The 21,058-nt window shown below is 40.0% G+C and overlaps 4 protein-coding genes across 8 annotated transcripts in view; all 4 read left to right on the top strand.

Moving 5' to 3' along the window:
- LOC144987243 (uncharacterized) overlaps window positions 1-21,058 on the top strand; it is a 281,445-nt gene that overhangs the window by 131,919 nt on the left and 128,468 nt on the right. The window lies entirely within an intron of this gene.
- The window catches only part of LOC144981350 (uncharacterized), a 127,479-nt gene that overhangs the window by 47,038 nt on the left and 59,383 nt on the right, over window positions 1-21,058 (top strand). The window lies entirely within an intron of this gene.
- The window catches only part of LOC144986795 (NLR family CARD domain-containing protein 3-like), an 87,925-nt gene that overhangs the window by 31,176 nt on the left and 35,691 nt on the right, over window positions 1-21,058 (top strand). The window lies entirely within an intron of this gene.
- Window positions 4,544-19,482, top strand: LOC144981342 (uncharacterized). The gene is made up of 2 exons (XM_078936934.1): window positions 4,544-5,207; window positions 13,246-19,482. Exons 1-2 carry the CDS (start codon window positions 5,063-5,065, stop codon window positions 14,700-14,702), a joined length of 1,602 nt encoding a protein of 533 aa, XP_078793060.1. The 5' UTR covers window positions 4,544-5,062; the 3' UTR covers window positions 14,703-19,482.

The raw sequence follows: 21,058 nt of genomic DNA, 5'->3' as shown, positions 1-21,058 counted from the left end.
CCCTGGACAGAGAAAGTGGACAACATTCTGGACACGGTACACCGGCTGGGCCCAACCGACGTCAACCGCCCTCGTCAAATCATCATTCAGTTTACAGGAAGAAGATACAGAGACGAGCTGTGGCGAATGACTAAACACCATCCAGTCTGTCGAGACCTCAACATCCGCTTTGCAGAAGACCTCATCAAAGAAGACAGAGAGGCAAGGAAAGCTGTGTGGCCCAAAGTTGAGCAGGCGAGAAGGAATGGTTGTAAGACAATGTTTCGAGGTCCTTATGCTTTCATTAATGGTCAGAGAGTCATTCCATGACTTCAGTTAGTCTTGTGATTTATTTACTTAAGATGGTTATTGTAAATTCAAGGTTTTGTTGCTTAAAAGTTTTTGTTCAGTAATACTTTCAGCCTTATTTAGGTCTGTTAAGTTTCCCTTTTTGTTACATGCTGCACCTTAAAACAGGTATTTCTTTACTTTCTTTAAATGCCAGAGGTCTAAGAGAGCTAACAAAGAGAAAAAGTTTTTTTTTGTTTTGTTAAAGGGAAAAATGTTGATTTTGTTTTTTTTACAAGAAACGCACTCTACAAATGAAGATAAATCATTTTGGTCTCAGCAATGGGGGGACAAGGTTTTTTTCAGCCATGGCAATTCCAGATCGGCAGGAGTCGCTGTACTTCTCAAAAACTTCCAAGGCAAAATTGTTTCCCATATAGCAGATGCACACGGTCACTGGCTGATCATCATAATAGATATTGATAATTTGAAATTCCTCCTGGTTAACATATATGGCTACAATAACATCAAAGAGAATAAAAATTTATTGGAGCAAATTTCATTACAGTTGGACCAACTCAGATTAGCATATTCATCTAATAATATCATTGTGGGAGGGGACTTGAATCTAGTGCAAGATGACTGGATGGACAGATTTCCCTCTAATTTTGATTCTAGTCACCCTAATTGAACATTTAACAATTTCTGCGACGGTCAAGGCTTAACTGACACATGGAGACACCTTAATCCTGGTATAATTCAGTTCACATGGTTCAATTCCAATTATAAGTTAAAATCAAGAATTGATCATTGGTTAATTTCAAATCACTTGTTATGTCACGAAGTTAAATGTAATATATCAGCAGCATCGCTAACAGACCATTGTAGCGTAATATTGTACATTAAACCCAAAAACAGTATAAAGTACTTGAATAAGTACTGGAAATTCAACTCCAGCCTTATTAAAAATATTGATTATTGCCAAGAAATTAAATCACTGATTTCAGAAATAGAGACATCTGAGGAACTTGATTCCCCAGTCAGAAAATGGGAATACCTTAAATACAGAATTCGTAAACTCTCAATTTCATTTAGTAAAAAGTTAAAATCAAATCTGGATAAAAAAGAGCTGGACATAATAAAAAAGCTGAATGATCTTTGTTGTAAACTTAACCCGTCTGAGGATGATAGACAACAGATATTAAACCTACAATCTAAATTAGATGAGCTTTATACTCAGAGAGCCCGAGGAGCATACATCAGATCCAGAGCAAGATGGATAGAAGAAGGCGAAAAAAATTCAGCATATTTTTGCGGCCTGGAGAAGAGAAGACAAAAAAGGAACAGCCTAAAGTCACTTCTAGTGAATGATATAGAAATTACTGATGAAAAGGCTATATCCTCAGAAATTTACAGATTTTATAGCCACCTTTACAGCTCTAAATTTTCAAGGACAGACTGTGACAACTTTATAAAAGAGATTACGCAACACATCCCCAAAATAGACGACAATTTTAAACAAACATGCGATAAACAACTTTTAATCTCTGAGCTTGATGCTGTCATTAGTCGACTCTCTCTCAATAAATCTCCTGGTTCAGATGGGCTCACAGGCGACTTTTATAGACACTTTTGGGAAGATATCAGAAATTTACTGCATCAAGTCTTTTTGGAAATCTTTGAAACTTGCACACTTCCAACCACAATGAAGCATGGGGTTATAGTTTCTATCCCAAAACCTGACAAGGATCCTAGACTTATAGACAACAGAAGACCTATCACCTTAAGAAATTCAGACTACAAATTATTAACGTACATTTTCGCTTCTCGTCTCCAGACGGGACTTTCAGGACTTATTGCGGAAACACAATCTGGTTTTCTGAAGGGCCGTTCAATTCATAATAATATAAGACTGGTTATGGACATCATTGAATACCGACACCTTATAAAAGATAATGGATTTATTCTCTTTCTGGATTTTTACAAGGCCTTTGATTCAGTGGAGCATCCGTTTATAATGACAGCACTGGAAAGTTTTGGTTTTGGTACTAAATTTAGAAACCTGATCTATGGTCTATATCAGAATATCAATAGCTGTGTTATCCTTCCTAATGGCACCACCCCAAGTTTCAAAGTCGATGTAGGAATCCCTCAAGGTTGTCCCATCTCTCCATATCTGTTCTTATTAGCTACTGAAATGTTGGCCATTTATATTAAGAATTGTAGTGAAATCAAAAAGTTAAATGTCTTGGGCACAGAGATCATTATTAGCCAGTTAGCAGACGACACAACACTGTTCTTAAAAGATGAGCATCAAATTAAAGCAGCTATTGAAAAAGTCAAACACTTTTCCAAAGCATCAGGGTTAAACTTAAACTTAAAGAAATGTGAACTGTTGGCTATTCATGACACACCCTTAAAAGAAATCAATCATATCCCCATTAAATCAGAAATTAAATACTTGGGCATCTATATCAACAAAGACCAAAAAATAAGCCAATCAAGGAATGTGGGTGAAAAACTTGATGATTGTCGGACGAGGTTGAATATGTGGCTCCAAAGAGATATATCGCTGCTGGGTCGGATCTATCTGACAAAGATGGAGGGTTTGTCTAGATGTATTTATCCCTCTTACTCTAATGCCATCCCAAACAAAATGATAAAATCCATCAACCAAATGACGTTTAATTTTATTTGGAGAAACAAGCCTCATTACATGAAAAAAAACTATATGGTCAAAGAATTTAAGGATGGGGGTCTCAAAGTTATTAATTTTGACTGTCTTAACGGAACCCTGAAAATAAACTGGTTGAAATCGTGGATCAAACACAACCAATCCTTCTGGTTTTGTATCCCAAATTATTTATTTAACAAATTAGGCGGGTTAAAGTTGGTGCTTATTAGTGATTTTGACATTAATAAGCTCCCTATAGCATTATCAGAGTTCCACAAACAAATTCTACTATACTGGAAAATCTTGTATGTGCATAATTTCTCGCCACACTCAAATATCATTTGGAACAACAGATACATCCTCCACAGAAACAAATCTTTGTTTTGTGCTGAATGGTTTGACAGAGGAGTCTGGTCGGTGTCTGATCTGATGGATACGGAGGGAAATTTATTAGATTATGAGCAATTTTGTTTAAAACATAACTTTAATCCTCCTATTTCAGAATTTTTGAAAGTACGCAATTCTCTTCCTCGACAATTTGTATTTCTAACAAGGAACACAATGACACATTTAAAGATAAAACCACAGTTAGCCACATTGTCAATTGAAGGATGCCCTCTAATGGACAGAAAATGTAATAACTCATTTATCAGAAATTGGTTCATTGAAAGGGTTTTTCCTGGTCGACAAAACAAAAATAATATACTGCAGAAATTTGAACAAAATGTTGTTACTAAATTAAGAACCGATTTCATGAAACTTCCTATTCCCCCAAAAGTTAAAGAAACACACTTCAAGATTATGAATGATATCTATCCTTCCAAAGAACTACTTAGATTACGTTTCAACATTGATGACAACAGCTGTTCCTTCTGCCAAACTGCTGTTGAAGACATCGACCACATATTTTTCCTGTGTGATGTTGTACAAGTGTTTTGGTTGGATGTTTACAAATGGTTAAGACATAAATTTCCATTCATCATGGACTTCTTTTCCAAAGAAGTCATAATCTTTGGCCTGTCAATACACAACAATGTAAATAATGTGTGTATCAATACTGTGTTATGTTTAGCCAAGTTTTTTATACACAAAAATAGGTTACAGAAATGCCACCCCAGCTTTAGCTTCTTTAATAATGAGGTCAATTTATACTTAAAATCCATAAGGTTAATCGACTCACCTAAAGCCATAACAATTTATGACACCCTGAGTGATATTCCTGATGTCTAAGACAGTTTATTTATATTTTGTATCCCCCTGCTTTTTGCAACACTATCCAACTCTGAAATTGTTGTTCTCTTATGTTATACTTTTCCCTGATTTCTCTATGATTATGAATATAAATAGGTTTATGTTTGCATACTGATAAGAATTTTTCTTCTTTTTGCTTCCTTTCCAATTATAGTATTCTCTTTTGTATTCGCCATATTTTGTAATTTTTATGTAAATGTTCTGGTATTGTTTTGTATTGTGTTCTATAAATAAAAAAAAAAAAAAAAAAAAAAAAAAAAAAAAGAACGGTAGTTCCAGGCCGAACGGTTATGGTACCTACACCGGAACCGGAAGTCTTGTCCGGTTCACCCTTCTCCTGATTGGTTGCTCTTCTTCTGGTCGAAAAAGATTAGTCACACCATAATTTTGTTGATAAAAACGGCCACTTTCTCTTTTATTTAACAGTAAAGTTGAAAAATAGCGATTTTATGCCGCCATCGACATCCTTATGCCGCCATCGACATCCTTATGTGAGCGACAGACAACACTCCAGACCAGCTGGTGGCGCTAAAGCACCATAACGCAATTAGCCAAACAAAGAGGAAGAACAGCACGAGGCGCTAGCAGCGTTAGCTTGATAGCAGGCTAGCAGCGTTAGCTTGTGTTGAGAGGACGGTGGTGTTTTGTTGGGACGTTTGTGAGGTTTTTGGACAGAAAGGACGATACGTGGTTCGTGTGGGAACTCTCAGCATTTTCCAAAGTGTCGTAAATGAGTGAAGAAGTGTTGAACGGAAAGACAACGTGGATTGCTGTGATTGTGAGACTAGCATAGCAGATGATCGATCGGAGCTGCAGTGAAGAGGACGGCGGTGTTTGTGGAAGTTGGAGCTGAAGATCGGAGCAGGAACCATGTCTTCAGAACCTCAGGAAGGTTCTGTCAGAGAACAACTTTCTGCCGCTGAAGGAACCATCGTCCAGAACGAGGAGGAGCTCTGTCGTCAGCGCAGACTGCTGGATAGCAGCTGGAACCCGCAGCTTCGACTCCACCGCATAGGTATGTGACCTTCATCAAAGAAACAGAAGAAGCCCTTTGAGCTCCATGCTTTTTATTGTGTTTGTCTATCACTCAGTGGCGGTTCTACACTACATACTGTCTGCGTGGGGGTATAACTATCATGTGGGTGAAAACCAGTGTTGGCTCGATGCGGGTGGGGTGAGGTTGTGTGTGTGGCGCGCGTGCGTGGGTGTGTAAATGTAAAAATATATATAGTATATAAAAGCTACTTAGACACCTCTAAAAGCAATACAAATCATTGTCATGTGGGCGTCGTCGACCTCACCAAGATGGCATCGCACTCCGCCACCGTCGGCCAGGCTTCTAAAACGGGCGTGTCTCCTCTAGTGATATAACGCATTGGTTAGCACGGCTAAATGTTGTGCTTCCGGGTCCGATCTGCCAATAATAAAGCACTGGGCGCAGGGATTATAAAAACTATAAGAAAACATGCATTCAATAATAATCATAACAATAATAAAAGCACATTTAGAAGACAATGTCGCTCTATAACAAAGCTCTGTTTGTTTACAACAAAAGTCATAATATTTTCGTCTATGGTGGTATCTTTGTCCAGACCAATCACTATCTGACACGTCATCGGGCCAACTGACAGCCAATCACAAAATGGGACGTCAGCATTAGTCCCAGGACCCCGAAGGACTCCGAACGGATGTTCCAGGCCGAACGGTTATTGTACCTACAACGGCTCCGTTCTTCAACAGAAAAAGCACTGACCACACAAATTAAAATTAAAGCTACAAGTAGCATTTAGCGGGCCCGAGCACGTGCGACCGCCTGGCATGGGCGACCGCCCCAAGAGCAACGCCCTGCTCGAACCATTTGGCTTCATTCTTCCTTCTGGTTTCTGGAGCTGCAAGCTACATTTAACATGATAGCAGCATGTCGTGGGGGGGGGGGGGGGGGGGGCTGTAATCTGCTGGCTTTAAGGACAGACACTTTTGCATATAGCATGAAAAAAAAAATCTTCAACCGAAGCCTTGATTAGAACTGCTCGTTTTCTCATCAAGAAGAAGGCATTTTCAGATTAAGAAGGTGTCAATCAAGCAATGATGCTAATTACTAACACTGTACCTAAGGATGAGAAAAGTGGAACTGATCTAATTTCCCTACAATGTCTAGACAAGTGTCAGCTATGTCTGATAACTTGGCCGATCAGGTGGACCGGGATCTTGCAAAGTGCAGGTGGTTTAATGTCCAGTGTGATGAGTCTTTAGACAGCAGCAGTACATAGCTTTTGGTTTCCAGAAGAGAAGAACTCTTGACACAACTGCCCTGACAGATAACTACGAGAGGAGTTGAAATGTATAACATGGTGAAGGAGTTTTTGTTCAGAAAAAGGTACCATTAGTAAAGCTAGTAGCAGTGACTGCAGATGGGACTCCTGCTATGATCAATAGACAGACAGGTTTCATCACTCGCTGTAAAGCTGACCCAGACTTTCCAAAATGTCTTCATTACTGCTGCGTCATTTACCATTAGGCCTTATGTGCAGAAGTGATTGGCTCTGGACACATAACAGGGCTCCAGACTAACTTTTTTCACTAGGAGCACAGTGGCCCCTAACTGAAAATTTTAGGGGCACAACCAGAAAATTTAGGGGTGCATACCGTAAATCAACATGCTAACCAAATCTACTAATTTCCACTGTATTACGAATAAATACTTTAATAATAGATGCAAAAATTACAATGTGCCGTTTCCATTTCAGTGTCACATTTTATTCTTCACTTTTGAAAATGCAACAGGTAAACTGACAGCACCATCGCTGTCATGACAGTACAAATAGTAAAGAAAATGGATTGAAATTTATCTTTGTGACACCAAATAGGTGCAGCCAAGATGCACAATAAGTGTGTTTGAGATCACCCAGGTGAACTCAACGCTGCGCAGATCACCTGGTGTGAGACATATTTTTGTTTTTGCTCCAACATCAACTGTCAATCATCACAAAAATATTGCGACAAAGGGGTGGGAGCAAGGGGCAAACCTACCCGGACACAGCTGGAAACTGAACTGACTGAAAGCTGCCCTACAGACTACAAAACAATGCATTATGGGACATGTGTCCTGATGGTTTTTGTAGTTGAGTGATTAATTAAAATAATTTAAAATACCAATTAATTAAAAAAGGCTACATGCATTACAAAACATTAAAATAATTATAAAATAAATATATAATAAGTGTTTAAAGTTCAAGCCCCGTTAGCTGTCACGCACGTAGGTGTGGCACGTTTATTCTCCTCAGCTGACCCGACTACCGGGTCGGGTGAGCTGCCGTAACAGCCGTGCATAAACCGTTTGATGCGCCGCCGTAACCGTAACCAAAACACTAAACCTTCCTCCGGGTCTGTGTGACCCAGAGAAAAGTTCAGCACAGACTGCATGTATTTAGAAAATTACGAGCGAATAGATACGTTCTAGAAAGGAAAGTAAGGAACTCCTTAATGTGGTCTGGGGAGGGAGGGGGCTGTCAGGTGTCCTTCTTTCAAGCCCTGTCATTTTCCCGCCCCCAACAGTCATTAACCCCACTGTGATTGGTTGGTCATCTCCGTGCACGACAATGAAAAAAAATTGGCGGGCTGCAGTAACATTAAATTTTCATTTAATGCGGGGGCCGCAAAATATCATCTTGGGGGGCCGCAAATAGCCCGCGGGCTGCGAGTTTGAGACCCCTGCTGTACACCCTGGCACTGGTACACTAGCCGCAGGCTGGAAGAACGAATCAATGGTTCGCTTACTCATAGCTCAGACGCACATATCAGGTTGTCTCCGTTTCCTTCCCACAGATGTTTACGCGCGCGCGAATATCTCTAGGCCCCGCCCCCTCCACATATTTTAGCCACTTACAGTGACTTATTCTTCTCACACGCAGTGGCCGCCTCACAGACGGGCATCACGCGAGAGTGTGTGCTCGCGTTTCATGAGTATGTGCGCGAGTGTGTGTGTCTGCCTGCGTGTGTGTGCGCTCGCGTCTCAGATTATTTCATTCATCATTGACGTGCCCCTTGCACATTTAATGTATAAAAAAATACGGAGGGTGGGGGAGGCAAATTTACTGGTCGCACATGTGCGACTGGATGTAAAATTCAGTCGCAAACTCTCAAATTTTGCTCGCAAAATGCGAGCAATTGGTCGCAGTCTGGAGCCCTGCATAATGACTCATATTGTGAAAATCATAAACAACCTCAGCTGCAAAGCAAAACAGCACAGGATTTTTAAGGTGCTATTGGAGGAGATGTCTGCTGAATATGGTGAATATGAATATGGTGAATCTGAACTTGCATTTTTGACTGACATTACTGGAAAACAAAACCACTTGATCTGCGAGCTGCAAGACAATGGCAAAACTATATATACTTTTTGACCAGCCTGCCTGAGCCAGTGTTTCTTGTGGGGATCTTTTCTGCCAGGGCTTGCCGGCTTGGTCAGTGGTCGTTGCTGCAGTTGTCTCCCTTGCTGGGGCAGCTGGAGTTAAACACAGCAGCCTCACAGCTGTGAAGTGGACTCCGTTGCTGTCCCAGTCTGGATGGGCACTGTGGCGATGTTCCTAATTAAACCTAAACATGCCACCCTGATACTAATCCAGTTGATATGCTTCTCCATCTGTGTCTAAGTGATAGAAAAGCATTTTTTTATATTTAGAGCTCCAAGCAAACAAACAGTTATCTATATAAAAGAGCTTTTATTATTGTGCACTTTTAGCAGGTCTCTGAATACATGTGACCAATGAATGATGGATTTTCACAGACTTTGTTTAAAACTGAAGGTGACTGAGACTTTGGAAAAGTGGCTACATTGTTCTGGACTTCTTTGTTTCATCCACAGAAGAGTAAAATATGTGATTGATTTTGAAAAGCTGCTGAAAAATGTATCTTTTTAAAATTGCAATTTCTAATTTGGGTTTTACATTTTGTGTTCCATTTTTTTGTGATTTTATTAGAAAGATTTGTTATTTCTTTGGTGTTAAAGGTGGTACATATTGTATGTACACAACCTTTTTAGAGACATTTGCTAAATGTTGTGTTTGTTGTCGTAGTTTAATTTCATTGGATGTATAGAAAGGAAAAGACGTTGCAGCATTGATTAAAAAAGCATAAAAGAGACATTTACTGTCTGATGTTACATCTATAGGAGTGTACTGAGGCTGGGATTTGTTTTGGAACACATTCATATGTTTTGTTTGTAAAAAAAATATATAAAATATAAAGTTAATTGTATTTTGGATGAATAAAAAAGCAATGATTAGTGCTAAAGATGTATAAAAGACAAACAAAACAAAGAAAAATGCACCCTTTTAGTGTTGAACTGGGCTTTCTAACTGTTCTCATCCTTGTCTGCCACTCCTGGCTAATTTACATGTGAGCAGACAGCCGGGGGGGGGGGGGGGCTAACTCCACTCCTGCAGCAGGGGAGACTGAGGAAAGGCTGGAGGATGTAAGATTAAATAAAATCCTAGAGTTGACCAGTTCACCAGTTGACCAGTTATATATATATATATATATATATATATATATATATATATATATATATATATATATATATATATATATATATATATATATATATATATATATATATATATATATATTATTTATTTATTTTGGTGCTGATAACCTAAACATAAGTTATGATAAAAATATTTGTTTGAGTCAAAATGTCCAAAAAGTTGCTTTCAGCACAATAGGGTGATTAAGGTGGTTAACTGTTTCTCATAGACCCTATAGTGCTGCTTACCAAACGTGGAGCTTTTTTAAGACACATCTAATTCTGAAATGTCAGCTTCCTGAGACAAACGGCTGATTTCCTATGAAGCTTGATTATATGACTGCAACGGAATCGACCACTTCCTGTTTGGCAGTGGCTTACGCAAGCACCGTCAGGTGTACACCCATGAAACTTTAGATTATGAGAGAAAACCCTTCTGAGTATCTCCAGCTTTAATTTCATGCACATCAGACAAAGCACAGAGAAAATACAGGGCAGAATGTGCCCCATGCAATGACTAGGTGGCGCTATAGAGCTCGTCCAAAGTTGTCATATCCATGGGTTCAGAATGGAAGCTTCATCATGTCCATCGACTTTCGGTGAGATCAGACAAGGAATGTGCATGTGAGAGCATCATTTGTGCATGGCGAGACGCCCAACTTCGCCGCTCTGGCACGACCACACCCCCGTGTCAAAAGTTATGGTTTTTTGACAGAGTAAACTTCAATGGCTTTTCAACAGGTGGACGTCATTTTGAGGTGTGTCGGCTCATCCTTCTTGCAGCATTGATGGTCCAAGTCAAACATATCATTTCCTGTTGCCAGCAGGCGGCGCTACACCTGTTCCAGGTTCTTTCACTGCAGACGTGTTTAAAGTCAGACTTCAATCATGCATATCAATTTTGGATCAGATTAGATGATGCATGGCTGAGTAATGGCCATTCTTCTTTTCATGACGTGTTTTCGAAATGACCTCGAAATTCGATGCGCCGCCACGGTGACAAACATCCGTAAAAACTTAAAAGCTCTGCAATTTCACATTGGACATGGGTTTAAATTACAAAACACAAGTTTGGAGTCATTATTTACAAATCTCTAGGAGGAGTTCATCCTAGTACGAGGCCTGCGAATGACCAAAATACACCAAAAATGACATATTGACTTCAATATATCAGACTTCCTGTGCGAGTGACAGGTGGGGCCTGAGAGACTTTTTGTAGGTATCCATCTGATGAACATGCCCTGTTAAAATCAAGCTTTTACATTAAAGAACATGGCGGGGGTCGAAAAAACAATCATTGTAGGTGGCGCTATCGAGCCGTTTTTGGGCACCCATGCAGGCGCTGTAGATCTAAGGTGGACATATGTAAGACGCATTTAATTTTGAAATCACAGCTTCCTGAGACAAACGGCTGATGTGCTATGGACCTACAATACATAACTGCAACACAATCGACCACTTCCTGTTTGGCGTTGGCTTACGCAGGCACCGTCAGATGTACAGCCATGAAACTGTAGATTATGAGAGTGGACCCTTCTGATTATCTCAAGTTTTAATTTCATGCACGTCGGACAAAGTGCTGAGAAAAGATGGGGCAGAATGCGACAAAAACTGTGTTTTTGAATAACTAGGTGGCGCTTTGGAGTTCGTACAAAATTGTCATATCCATGGGTTCAGAATGGAAGCCTCATCATGTCCATCGAATTTCGGTGAGATCAGACAAGGAATGTGCACGTGAGAGCAACATTTGTGTGCATGGCGAGACGCCCGACTTCGCCGCTCTGTCACGACCACACCCCCGCATTGAAAGTTATGGCTTTTTATCAGAGTAAACTTCAATGGCTTTTCAACAGGTGGACATCATTTTGAGGTGTGTCGGCTCATCCTACGTGGAGCAGTGATGCTCCAAGTAAAACATGTCATTTCCTGTTGCCAGCAGGTGGCGCTACACCTGTACCGGATTCTTTTACTGCAGATGTGTTCAGAGTCAGACTACAATCATGCATATCAATTTTGGATCAAGTTGGATTATGCATGGCTGAGTAATGGCCATTTGTCTTTTCATGGCGTGTTTTCGAAATGACCTCGATTTTCGACGCGCCGCCACGGTCACAAACAACCGTAAAAACTTAAAAGCTTTGCAATTTAACATCGGACATGTGTGTAGTTTACAAAACCAAAGTTTGGAGTCATTACTCCAAAATATCTAGGAGGAGTTGGTTCTAGAAGGAGGCCTACAAATGTCCAAAATAGAACAAAAATGACATATTGACATCAATATAGCAGACTTCCCGTGCGACTGACAGCTTGGTACCAAGAGACTTTTTTTGTAGTTCTCCATCTGATGAACATGTCCTGAAAAAATCAAGCTTGTACGTTAAAGCATATGCGGGGGCTCGGGACAAATGTCATTGTAGGTGGCGCTGTCGAGCTGTTTTTGTGCGCCCATGCCAATCTCCCATAAAATACTAAATTTTTCGCGAGTCCTGATGTGTGTGCCAAATTTGGTGAGTTTTAAAGGCCTCAAAAAGGCGACTCTTCCATCGGAAGAAAAAGAATAATAATAATTAAAGCTACAAGTAGCATTTAGCGGGCCCGAGCACGTGCGACCGCCTGGCACGAGCGACCCCCCCCCCCCCCCCCCCCCCCGTGAGCAACGCCCTGCTCGAGCCATTCTCGTCGTTCTTTCTTGTCCATTCTGGAGCTCCAAGCTTATGTTGATATGAAAGCAGCCTGTGGGGGGTGGGGGACTGTAATCTGTTGCCTTAAGGGACAAAGACTTTTGCATATATTATGAAAAAAAATTAAAACGAAGCTTTTCGAAAACTGACAGCCGTAAAAACTTAAAAGCTTCGCAATTTAAGATCAATTTAAGCTCCTTCCCCCAAGGTACGACGCAGGCTGACCCCCCCCCCCGTCACACTAATAACCCCCCCCCCCCCCCCCCCAGCATAGGGCCCAGGTCCCCTCAGCCCAGGGGCCCCATCCCATGAGGCGCCGCCACCACCCACCCCACACAGAGAGACAGAAGCCAGAAAGCGCGTCCAGGTCCCCGCCCCTGAGAGAACTCTGGTCAGGCCTCGACGGGACCTAGGCAGCCACAACCAGACGGGGCGACCACCAATTGCGTGAGTGGAGACCCCGACCCGTCAAACCTCCAAGGTCCCCTACCTAAAGTGGGCCCTCCTCCTCCTCCTCCAGACAGCCCCCCCTCCCCCCCACAGGACAGGGCCAACAAAGCCCCCACCCCAGACCCCGCAGACCTGGTAGATGTCACCCAGAGTGACCGTGGGCCCCAAGAGGGTTGCCCCGGCCCGTCCCACAGCCAGGGAAGGAGTGATCCCAGCCCCAGGTGCGGATGGGCAGCCCATCCAGCACGGCTGGAATGAACAGTTTTTCATATTGTCATTTAAAAATTTCGACTATAACATTCCTGACTGAGAAGATTTCGACTTTTCTTGGTGTTTGTCAATACACAAACTCATTTAGAAGTATAAAAGGGCTTTTTCTTGTGTTTGTATTCCTGCAGTTCTCCCCCAGCATTGGATGACTGAAGAGGAAGATCTCTGCAACCAGAGGAACTTTAGAGTGAAACAGGAAGAACCAGAACCTGCTCAAAGTGAAGAGCAACAGAAGGAACCAGGTCCTTCACTGATTAATGAGAAACAGGAGGAACCAGAACCACCAGAGATTAAAGACGAACCAGGGGAACTCTGCATCAGTCAGGATGAAGATAAGCTTGATCTGAAGCAGGAGACTGATACCTTGATGGATACTTATGAAGAAGATGAGAACAGTGAAGCAGATCTAAACAATCAGCAGAGCTTTAATGTAACTGACAGTCATGGTCAAGAAGGAAACCAACATGAAGAATCAACATCAACTACAGATGAAGAGACAGAATCAACATCAACTACAGATGAAGAGACAGACCCACCAAACAGAGATCAGAGGAAGAGGAGAGACAGAAGACATGTCCAAAATGGGTCTGATAAAAGATATTGTGCATCTAAAAAATGTGTTAAAAAGTTTATTGAGCGGCCTCACACAGGAGAAAAGCCTTTTATTTGTAACGAATGTGATAAAAGGTTTAGTCGAAAATCTAAACTCATAACACACATGAGAACTCACACAGGAGAAAAGCCTTTTACTTGTAAAGAATGTGATAAAAGGTTTAGTCAAACATCTAATCTCATAACACACATGAGAACTCACACAGGAGAAAAGCCTTTTACTTGTAAAGAATGTGATAAAAGGTTTAGTCAAAAATCAAAACTCAAAACACACATGAGAACTCACACAGGAGAAAAGCTGTTTACTTGTAAAGAATGTGATTCCAGTTTTATTCAAAAATATCATCTCAAAACACACATGAGAATTCACACAGGAGAAAAGCCTTTTACTTGTAAAGAATGTGATAAAAGGTTTAGTCATAAATCAAAACTCAAAACACACATGAAAACTCACACAGGAGAAAAGCCTTTTACTTGTAAAGAATGTGATTCCAGTTTTATTCAAAAATGTCATCTCAAAACACACATGAGAATTCACACAGGAGAAAAGCCTTTTACTTGTAAAGAATGTGATAAAGGTTTTAGTCGAATTTATAATCTCGAAACACACATGAGAATTCACACAGGAGAAAAGCCTTTCCCTTGCAATAAATGTGATGCCAGTTTTAGTCGAAAAACTACTTTAAAAAATCACATGAGAACTCACACAGGAGAGAAGCCTTTTTCTTGTAAAGAATGTGATACAAGTTTTAGTCATAAAGTAAATCTCAAATCACACATGAGAACTCACACAGGAGAGAAGCCTTTCCCTTGCAATAAATGTGATGCCAGTTTTAGTCGAAAAACTACTTTAAAAAATCACATGAGAACTCACACAGGAGAGAAGCCTTTTTCTTGTAAAGAATGTGATACAAGTTTTAGTCATAAATCAATTCTAAAAACACACTTGAAAACTCATACAGGTGAGAGATAGTTTTTATGGCTGATAAATGGCTCAGTCATAAATGTAATGTAGTAAAATTCATTAGAACACACACGGGTGAGAAACTTTTCTTTTGAAATGAAAACATTTTTTTATAAAGGATTTAGAGTAAAATCTTAATTTCGAAAACAGAAAAACTTGGAGCAGAAAACTTTTACAGTATATGAGAAAATATTGTGAAAATGCCATTTAGTCTTTTTTTGTCCTTTTTAAAATAAAGAACTTTATTTTTTTATACAAAAACGGAAAATGTTGGAATATTTCAAGCCTTAATTTAATTTCATGAATTTATTAATGAATTTATTGTGTATAGGTTCTTTGTCCAGGAAAAAATAACATTCTAACAAATGTTTGTCAAAAACATTTAGTGATCATGTTTAACCCTTGTGCTATCCTAGACACTTTAACATTGGGAGTTGGGTCATCTAGACCCACTACACAGCGGCTGAACTTTTTTTCTTCAATGTTTTGTGAACCTCACTGGTGTCCATAGATTAGATGAAATCTTTCCACCTTTGTCATGGTAGGGAGAACACGTCAATGGAAGGTTGGGGTCATAGGATAGCACAAGGGTTACAAAGTGTGTTGTGTCCTTCCTGCCAGCGACCACTTTGGTATTGGAGGGGTAAATTATCTCAGTCAGACTGGAGGACTGATTGTACGGTGGCCCAGAAGGGTCACAACACAACTCATTAACTTTACACACAACACATTAACTTTACACACAACACATTAACTTTACACACAACACATTAACTCACAACACAATAACTCACAACACAATAACTCACAACTCAACACAATAACTCATGGCCCAGAAGAATTATAACACATTAACTCACAACACAATAACTCACAACACAACACATTAACTCACAACACAACACAATAACTCACAACACAACACATTAACTCATGGCGCAGAAGGGTCACAACACATTAACTTACCTCACAACACTTTAACTCACAACGGAAGTAAAGCAGCAATGGAAGTGCTTTTATTCTGAAATGTCCAATGGGCTGAGCAGCTAACTACCTAACAGAAAGTAACGTCACAGTGAGCTCTGGAGGGAGCATGTTATTGCTACAAGAGAAGCTAGCAGCAGTGTTGCCAGATTGGACGGTTTTGGTTCTAAATTTGCGGGTAAAAATGGCTTTGGCCGGGTTTGCATAATTTGGGCGGTTTTAGGGTCGGTTCGGCGGTTTTTCTCCCTCATGAATATATAAAAGCGTACTACGTTAGGGTCGACAGTGGCTCAGGCGGTTGAGCGGGTCGTCCGATGATCGAAGGGTTAGCGGTTTGATCCCCGCTCCCACCCGCCAAATGTCGTGTCCTTGGGCAAGACACTTCACCCTCCTTGCCTCCAGTGTGGCTCCACTAGCGTGTGCATGTGTATGAATGATCCAGGTGATGGTCGGGAAGGGCCGTAGGCGCGAAATGGCAGCCACGCCTCTGTCAGTCTGCCCCAGGGCAGCTGTGGCTACATTAGTAGCTTACCATCACCAAGTATGAATGAGGAGTGAATGAATAATGGACACAATGTAAGCGCTTTGAGCGTCTGAAAAAGCACAGAAAATACAATCCAATATATTATTATTATTATTATTATTTATTATCATTGAACTTCTATGTACTGCAGCTCAGTAAATGCACCAGGCAGAGACGCTCAACGGGCTCTGTCATCTAACCTGTTGTTGGGGGTGTTTAACGCCCCGCCTCTTAGAAATTGTGTTCTTTAAAGTCTGACACTGCGGCTACCTGTGGGAAGAGCTACCAGCTAAAGTTATGGTCTGATCGCTACATGGAGCGTGTCTGTGTTTATCAATCCTTTTATTATTAGTCTGACATATTATTTTGAAAAATCAGTCAAGTAGGGGGAAAAACTCAACAAAAGCTGTGTATTCTTCTTTCTCCTGATCTAATAAAAGGAGGACAGTATTGATTTGAATTTTTTTTATTTGAAATGGTTTTTTCAAGCAATTAAATAGAAATAATACACAAAAGCAATACAATCATCAGTTAAACATTCATACAGTAACTAATCAAACTTAGGATAAGACATATTAATAAATATTGCTTGAAAGGGAGTGGAAGGAAGCAAACTTATATACTCCCACCCCGTTATACTATAACCATTCTATTACATGATTTATCAATATCCGGTTCCTAGCCTTTATCAGACAGAATTAAGAATCATAAGATATCGATAAAGCACATGACAAAGATGAATTATTTAATTATTATGTAAAAAAAAACTATTTTACAAATCAACATGGCAAATGCAGATCAGTCATCTGAAATATATGCAGATTATGTTACTTTTAAAAGTCATTCATAAGATTAAAAAATAATTCTATATCAATAAAGTAGACACAACACTGTTTCAGAGATTTTCATAGCAAAATTTCATCAAGTATCAAAAGTTAAATACATGTGCAAAATTATGTTACATTAGGAAAGATTTTTGAATCAATTTATCAATTTTAGGAGCAAGTGAAGTAATATCATTAAACGTCGATCAATTTAACCATTTTCAATAAGTGATTAATAATTTGTTTTGTTTTATTTTTTTATTTTTTTTTATATTATAAAGTAATGCTGTAAAGGAAAAATAAAAAGGGTTCTTAATCTGTCGATTGTCCAAGGTTGGCATTTCTTCTTCTCTGATTAACAGCTGATCTTCTGGGTTCAAAACAGTTTGTAGTTCTCTTCGATGTTATGTCTGCAGACATTAGATTCAGGTCCATATCCTTCTTCAGCTGATATCAGCTCGGTGAAAGTTGATGTCAAGTTGTCTGCAGGTCAAAGACTCTGCTGTTAATCCGGTTACGTCAGACTTATGGAGAGAGCGATGAATCTAGGCGTCATCTTTCTTGAACTTATATGATGATTTATTATTGCATGTTGTTTCAGACGTCCGTAATCATACACTTCTCAAAGTCTTTCATGGTTTTCACAACCAGAACCTTGGACCGGTCCGGTGGACCGAGTGGTTTTAAGTAAATCCTTCAGCCTTTAGCCCAAGTGTTCTCAATCTGCTTACGCTTCCTGAGAAGCCGTGCATGTTTGGCGATTTCAGCATTCCTTCTGGTCAGATGGTCGTTCAGATAAGCAGTAGATCCTTTCAGATTTATTCTTTGATTCATCAGAGCTAGTTTGTGTTTTTGATTCACAAACCTGATGAGGATCGCTGGTTTATCCGTCTCCTTTCTCCTGGGGAGCGGGTGGCAGGTCTCGATGGTGTTGAGATCCAGCGAAATCCCTTTAGACGTGAGAAATGACTCCACTTGTCGTCCCAGAGACTCTGCACCGCTCTGGGTTTCAGCACTGCTAGCTACGCTAGCGGTAGCATTAGCAGTGCTAGCTCCAGCTGCGTTCAGCTTTGCCCGAGGCTTGATCGGCACTCCAATGGGAATGACATATTCATCCTTACTTGTTGTTCAACATCGTCCAGTCTTTTCTCCAGAATGTCGACCCGGTTTTCTCGTTTTGAGCCCGAGATCTTCGGAACTTCCATCAGTTCAGTCAGTGGAGCTAGCTTAGCGGTCACTTGTTCGATAAATGGATACAACAGCGATGGGAGATCATCAATAGACTTTTTAAGGTCTTCGTAGTCCTTGCTTTTCTTGGGGGCCATGGTCAGCTCTCTCTTTTGGAGAAAATCTACTTTTTAAGTCATTTGAAGATAGTTGTATAGCTGCAGAGAGCTACACACGCGTACTGCTGTAACCCAGAACCGGAAGTATTGAATATTGAATATTTCTTCATTTCTTCATTTTGCACCTTCCCACATTGCCAAAATTGCCTAAATCTTTTTCAATGACTATGATGTTACTGTTTGATCAACCAGTAAAGTTCCCTGAGACGAATCCAATAAATAAAATCTATAATCTGTTAAGAAGAGGAAGATGAAACACCAGGCCTAATGACTTGAAGTCAGCTGTTAAATCAGCCTGAGCTTTCATTACATGTACACCCCCCCAATCTGGTGGCCTCAATGACACAGAGCATTGATGTAGTAATTCAGTTCAAAGGAGGCATTAACTACATTTTGTCCTGCCAGTGTTTTTTATTATTTTGGACAAAACTTATTTAGTTGACCATTGTTGTAGTTTCTGCTAAGACAATGTTTGTTTTCAAAGTGTGTACATTATTATGAAAAAATGTTTTGTAAGAGGTCCTTCTTGCTTTGAGGCAAGAGCGCTAACCACTGCACCACCGTGCAACCCCACAACAATTATGTATATGTTTTTGTTGTTTATGTTACTGCTGAACGTAACCAGAATGTTGATGGAAACTTGTTTGAAGTAACAAACCCCATTTCTTTCTATATAAATCTTTGTGTTTGTATCACTTTTGTTGATTTTGATCTTTGGTTCTAAATGATGCTGATTTATTTCATATAATTTAAACTTTCATACATCCTGTAAAAATACATACCTATAGTAACTGTACAAACATATTCTATTAAAAAAGCAAGAATCGTGGTTCGATCTGTGAGCCATTGAGCTTGATTCATGAATTGAATCGGATCGCCACCTAAGGAACGATCCAGTCTTAGTAGAACCGCATCCCAACCATTTAGTGAGGAAAGGATTTTCCTAAAAATGTATGAAGGAAGATGCAGAAAAAGAACCAGACTGGTGTTTGTGTCTGGTGTTCTTGTGATTCATGTTTTCTAGTAAACATTAGAACTGTTCCTCTGTTCTTTTTGGTTCTCAGTGTTCTGTTCCAATCTTACTGTGAATAATAAAGTGGACGTGAACATCAGTCAGAAGTGTGGAGTCTTTCCCACAGTGTGGGTTTCTGCTGTTTGGTGATCTTTTGCTGGTTCCAAAGCTGGACTCTGTTCCATAAAAGCAGAGCATGTGACCTACCCGGGTAAGTTTAAGGGTAAATTAATTGATGTTCTACACTTTTGGTTCCAAATCTTCATGGAACTTTAAATATGAAGGACTGCATTCACTGTGAAACACGTACTTATTCAAATCCGTGAGCATAAAATGACTTTTAAGGAGAATAAATGTTAAAACTTTTAGACTAAATGAAGACTGAAGCATTTTTCTTTTTTAATATCTGTGAAAAATATCACATTTATCTAAAAATCAGAATCAGACTCCAGAACAACTGTTTGTCCTGTTTCTATTGGACTAATGTTCACCATCTGCTGAGCAGAAATATCTAATGTTGAGCTGAACTGTTTACTTTTTTTCACTTGTGTTCATAAAACACAATTTGTGTGCAGTAAAGACAGCCGTTATAAAGCCTTATATATCTTATAACGGGTTTAATAGTATAAAATATAACCAGTGTGTTTGTGACTGAAAGAATGATGAAAGAAACACCTCTGCTATAGACACTTTGACCAGCAGAGGGCAGCAGAACTTTCAGCAACTCTGGATCTGATCCCACAAAAACAATCCATGGATGATCAGATTTCAGAAGATTTGAAGGATCAAAGACAAAGATGTTCTGAAGAGAAGATGTGAGAAGAAAGTCCAGAATGAATCCACTCTGACTTCTCCTCATGTCTCTGAAGCTTGTGTCTTCATGTCTTCACCTCAGAGTTTCTTCTGGATTCCATGTGGATCAATAATATTGATCATGTTCTGTTGTCATTTTCCATCAGAACTTCAGGCTTTTCTCTGCTGATGATCTCTGAGCTGAACTTCTTGGAGGAATTCCTGAATCTGGGATTTGGAGCAAACAGTCAGAACAAAGGAGGTTTCCATTTCTTCTAAGCTCTGCCAGAAGAAAAGAGCTGAAGCTTGAAGCTGAAGCAGCATTTGCTCAGAGAATCTGTCCTCCAGACCAACAAGTCCCACCACAGCCTTGAAGACGTTTCCAGAAGCAATAGCAGACTGTGTTCCCATGACGATGCTGAAGTCAGCTGCTGCTCTGCAGGAGAAAGTCTGCAGCTCCTCAGTCAGGAAGCTCTTTCAAGCTCGTGCACATCTGTCAGTGCAGCAGCAGAAAGCCTGTTTCCCTGCAGGAAGTCTGAGACTTTTCAAAGTAAGAGCCTCATGTTGGCAGAGATGGGTTGGATTCTTTGATGCTCCAGTGTCTTTTGGATTCAGGATGAGTTCATGCAGATCTAGAAATCCCACCATGATGATCATCTTTGAGGAATTTCAAAATAAAAGACTTACAAACACCACAATCACTGCTGGATGATAAATACATTTACTCTTTATATTCTGTCAATAAATAATATTTATCAATGAATCCTTGATTGTAAATGATGGATCTAAATTTGAAAAGAAGTCAAAGTGCTGACTCAGCACAGATCAAAGGAGACACAGATGATTTCCTGGAATGAAGAAAACATCAAACATCATGATGTGAT

This window comes from Oryzias latipes, chromosome 2 (genome assembly GCF_053564925.1).
Source record: "Oryzias latipes strain Hd-rR chromosome 2, Olatipes_Hd-rR_3.1".
Lineage (NCBI taxonomy): Eukaryota > Metazoa > Chordata > Actinopteri > Beloniformes > Adrianichthyidae > Oryzias > Oryzias latipes.
This window is presented reverse-complemented; position numbering and strand designations above follow the sequence as displayed.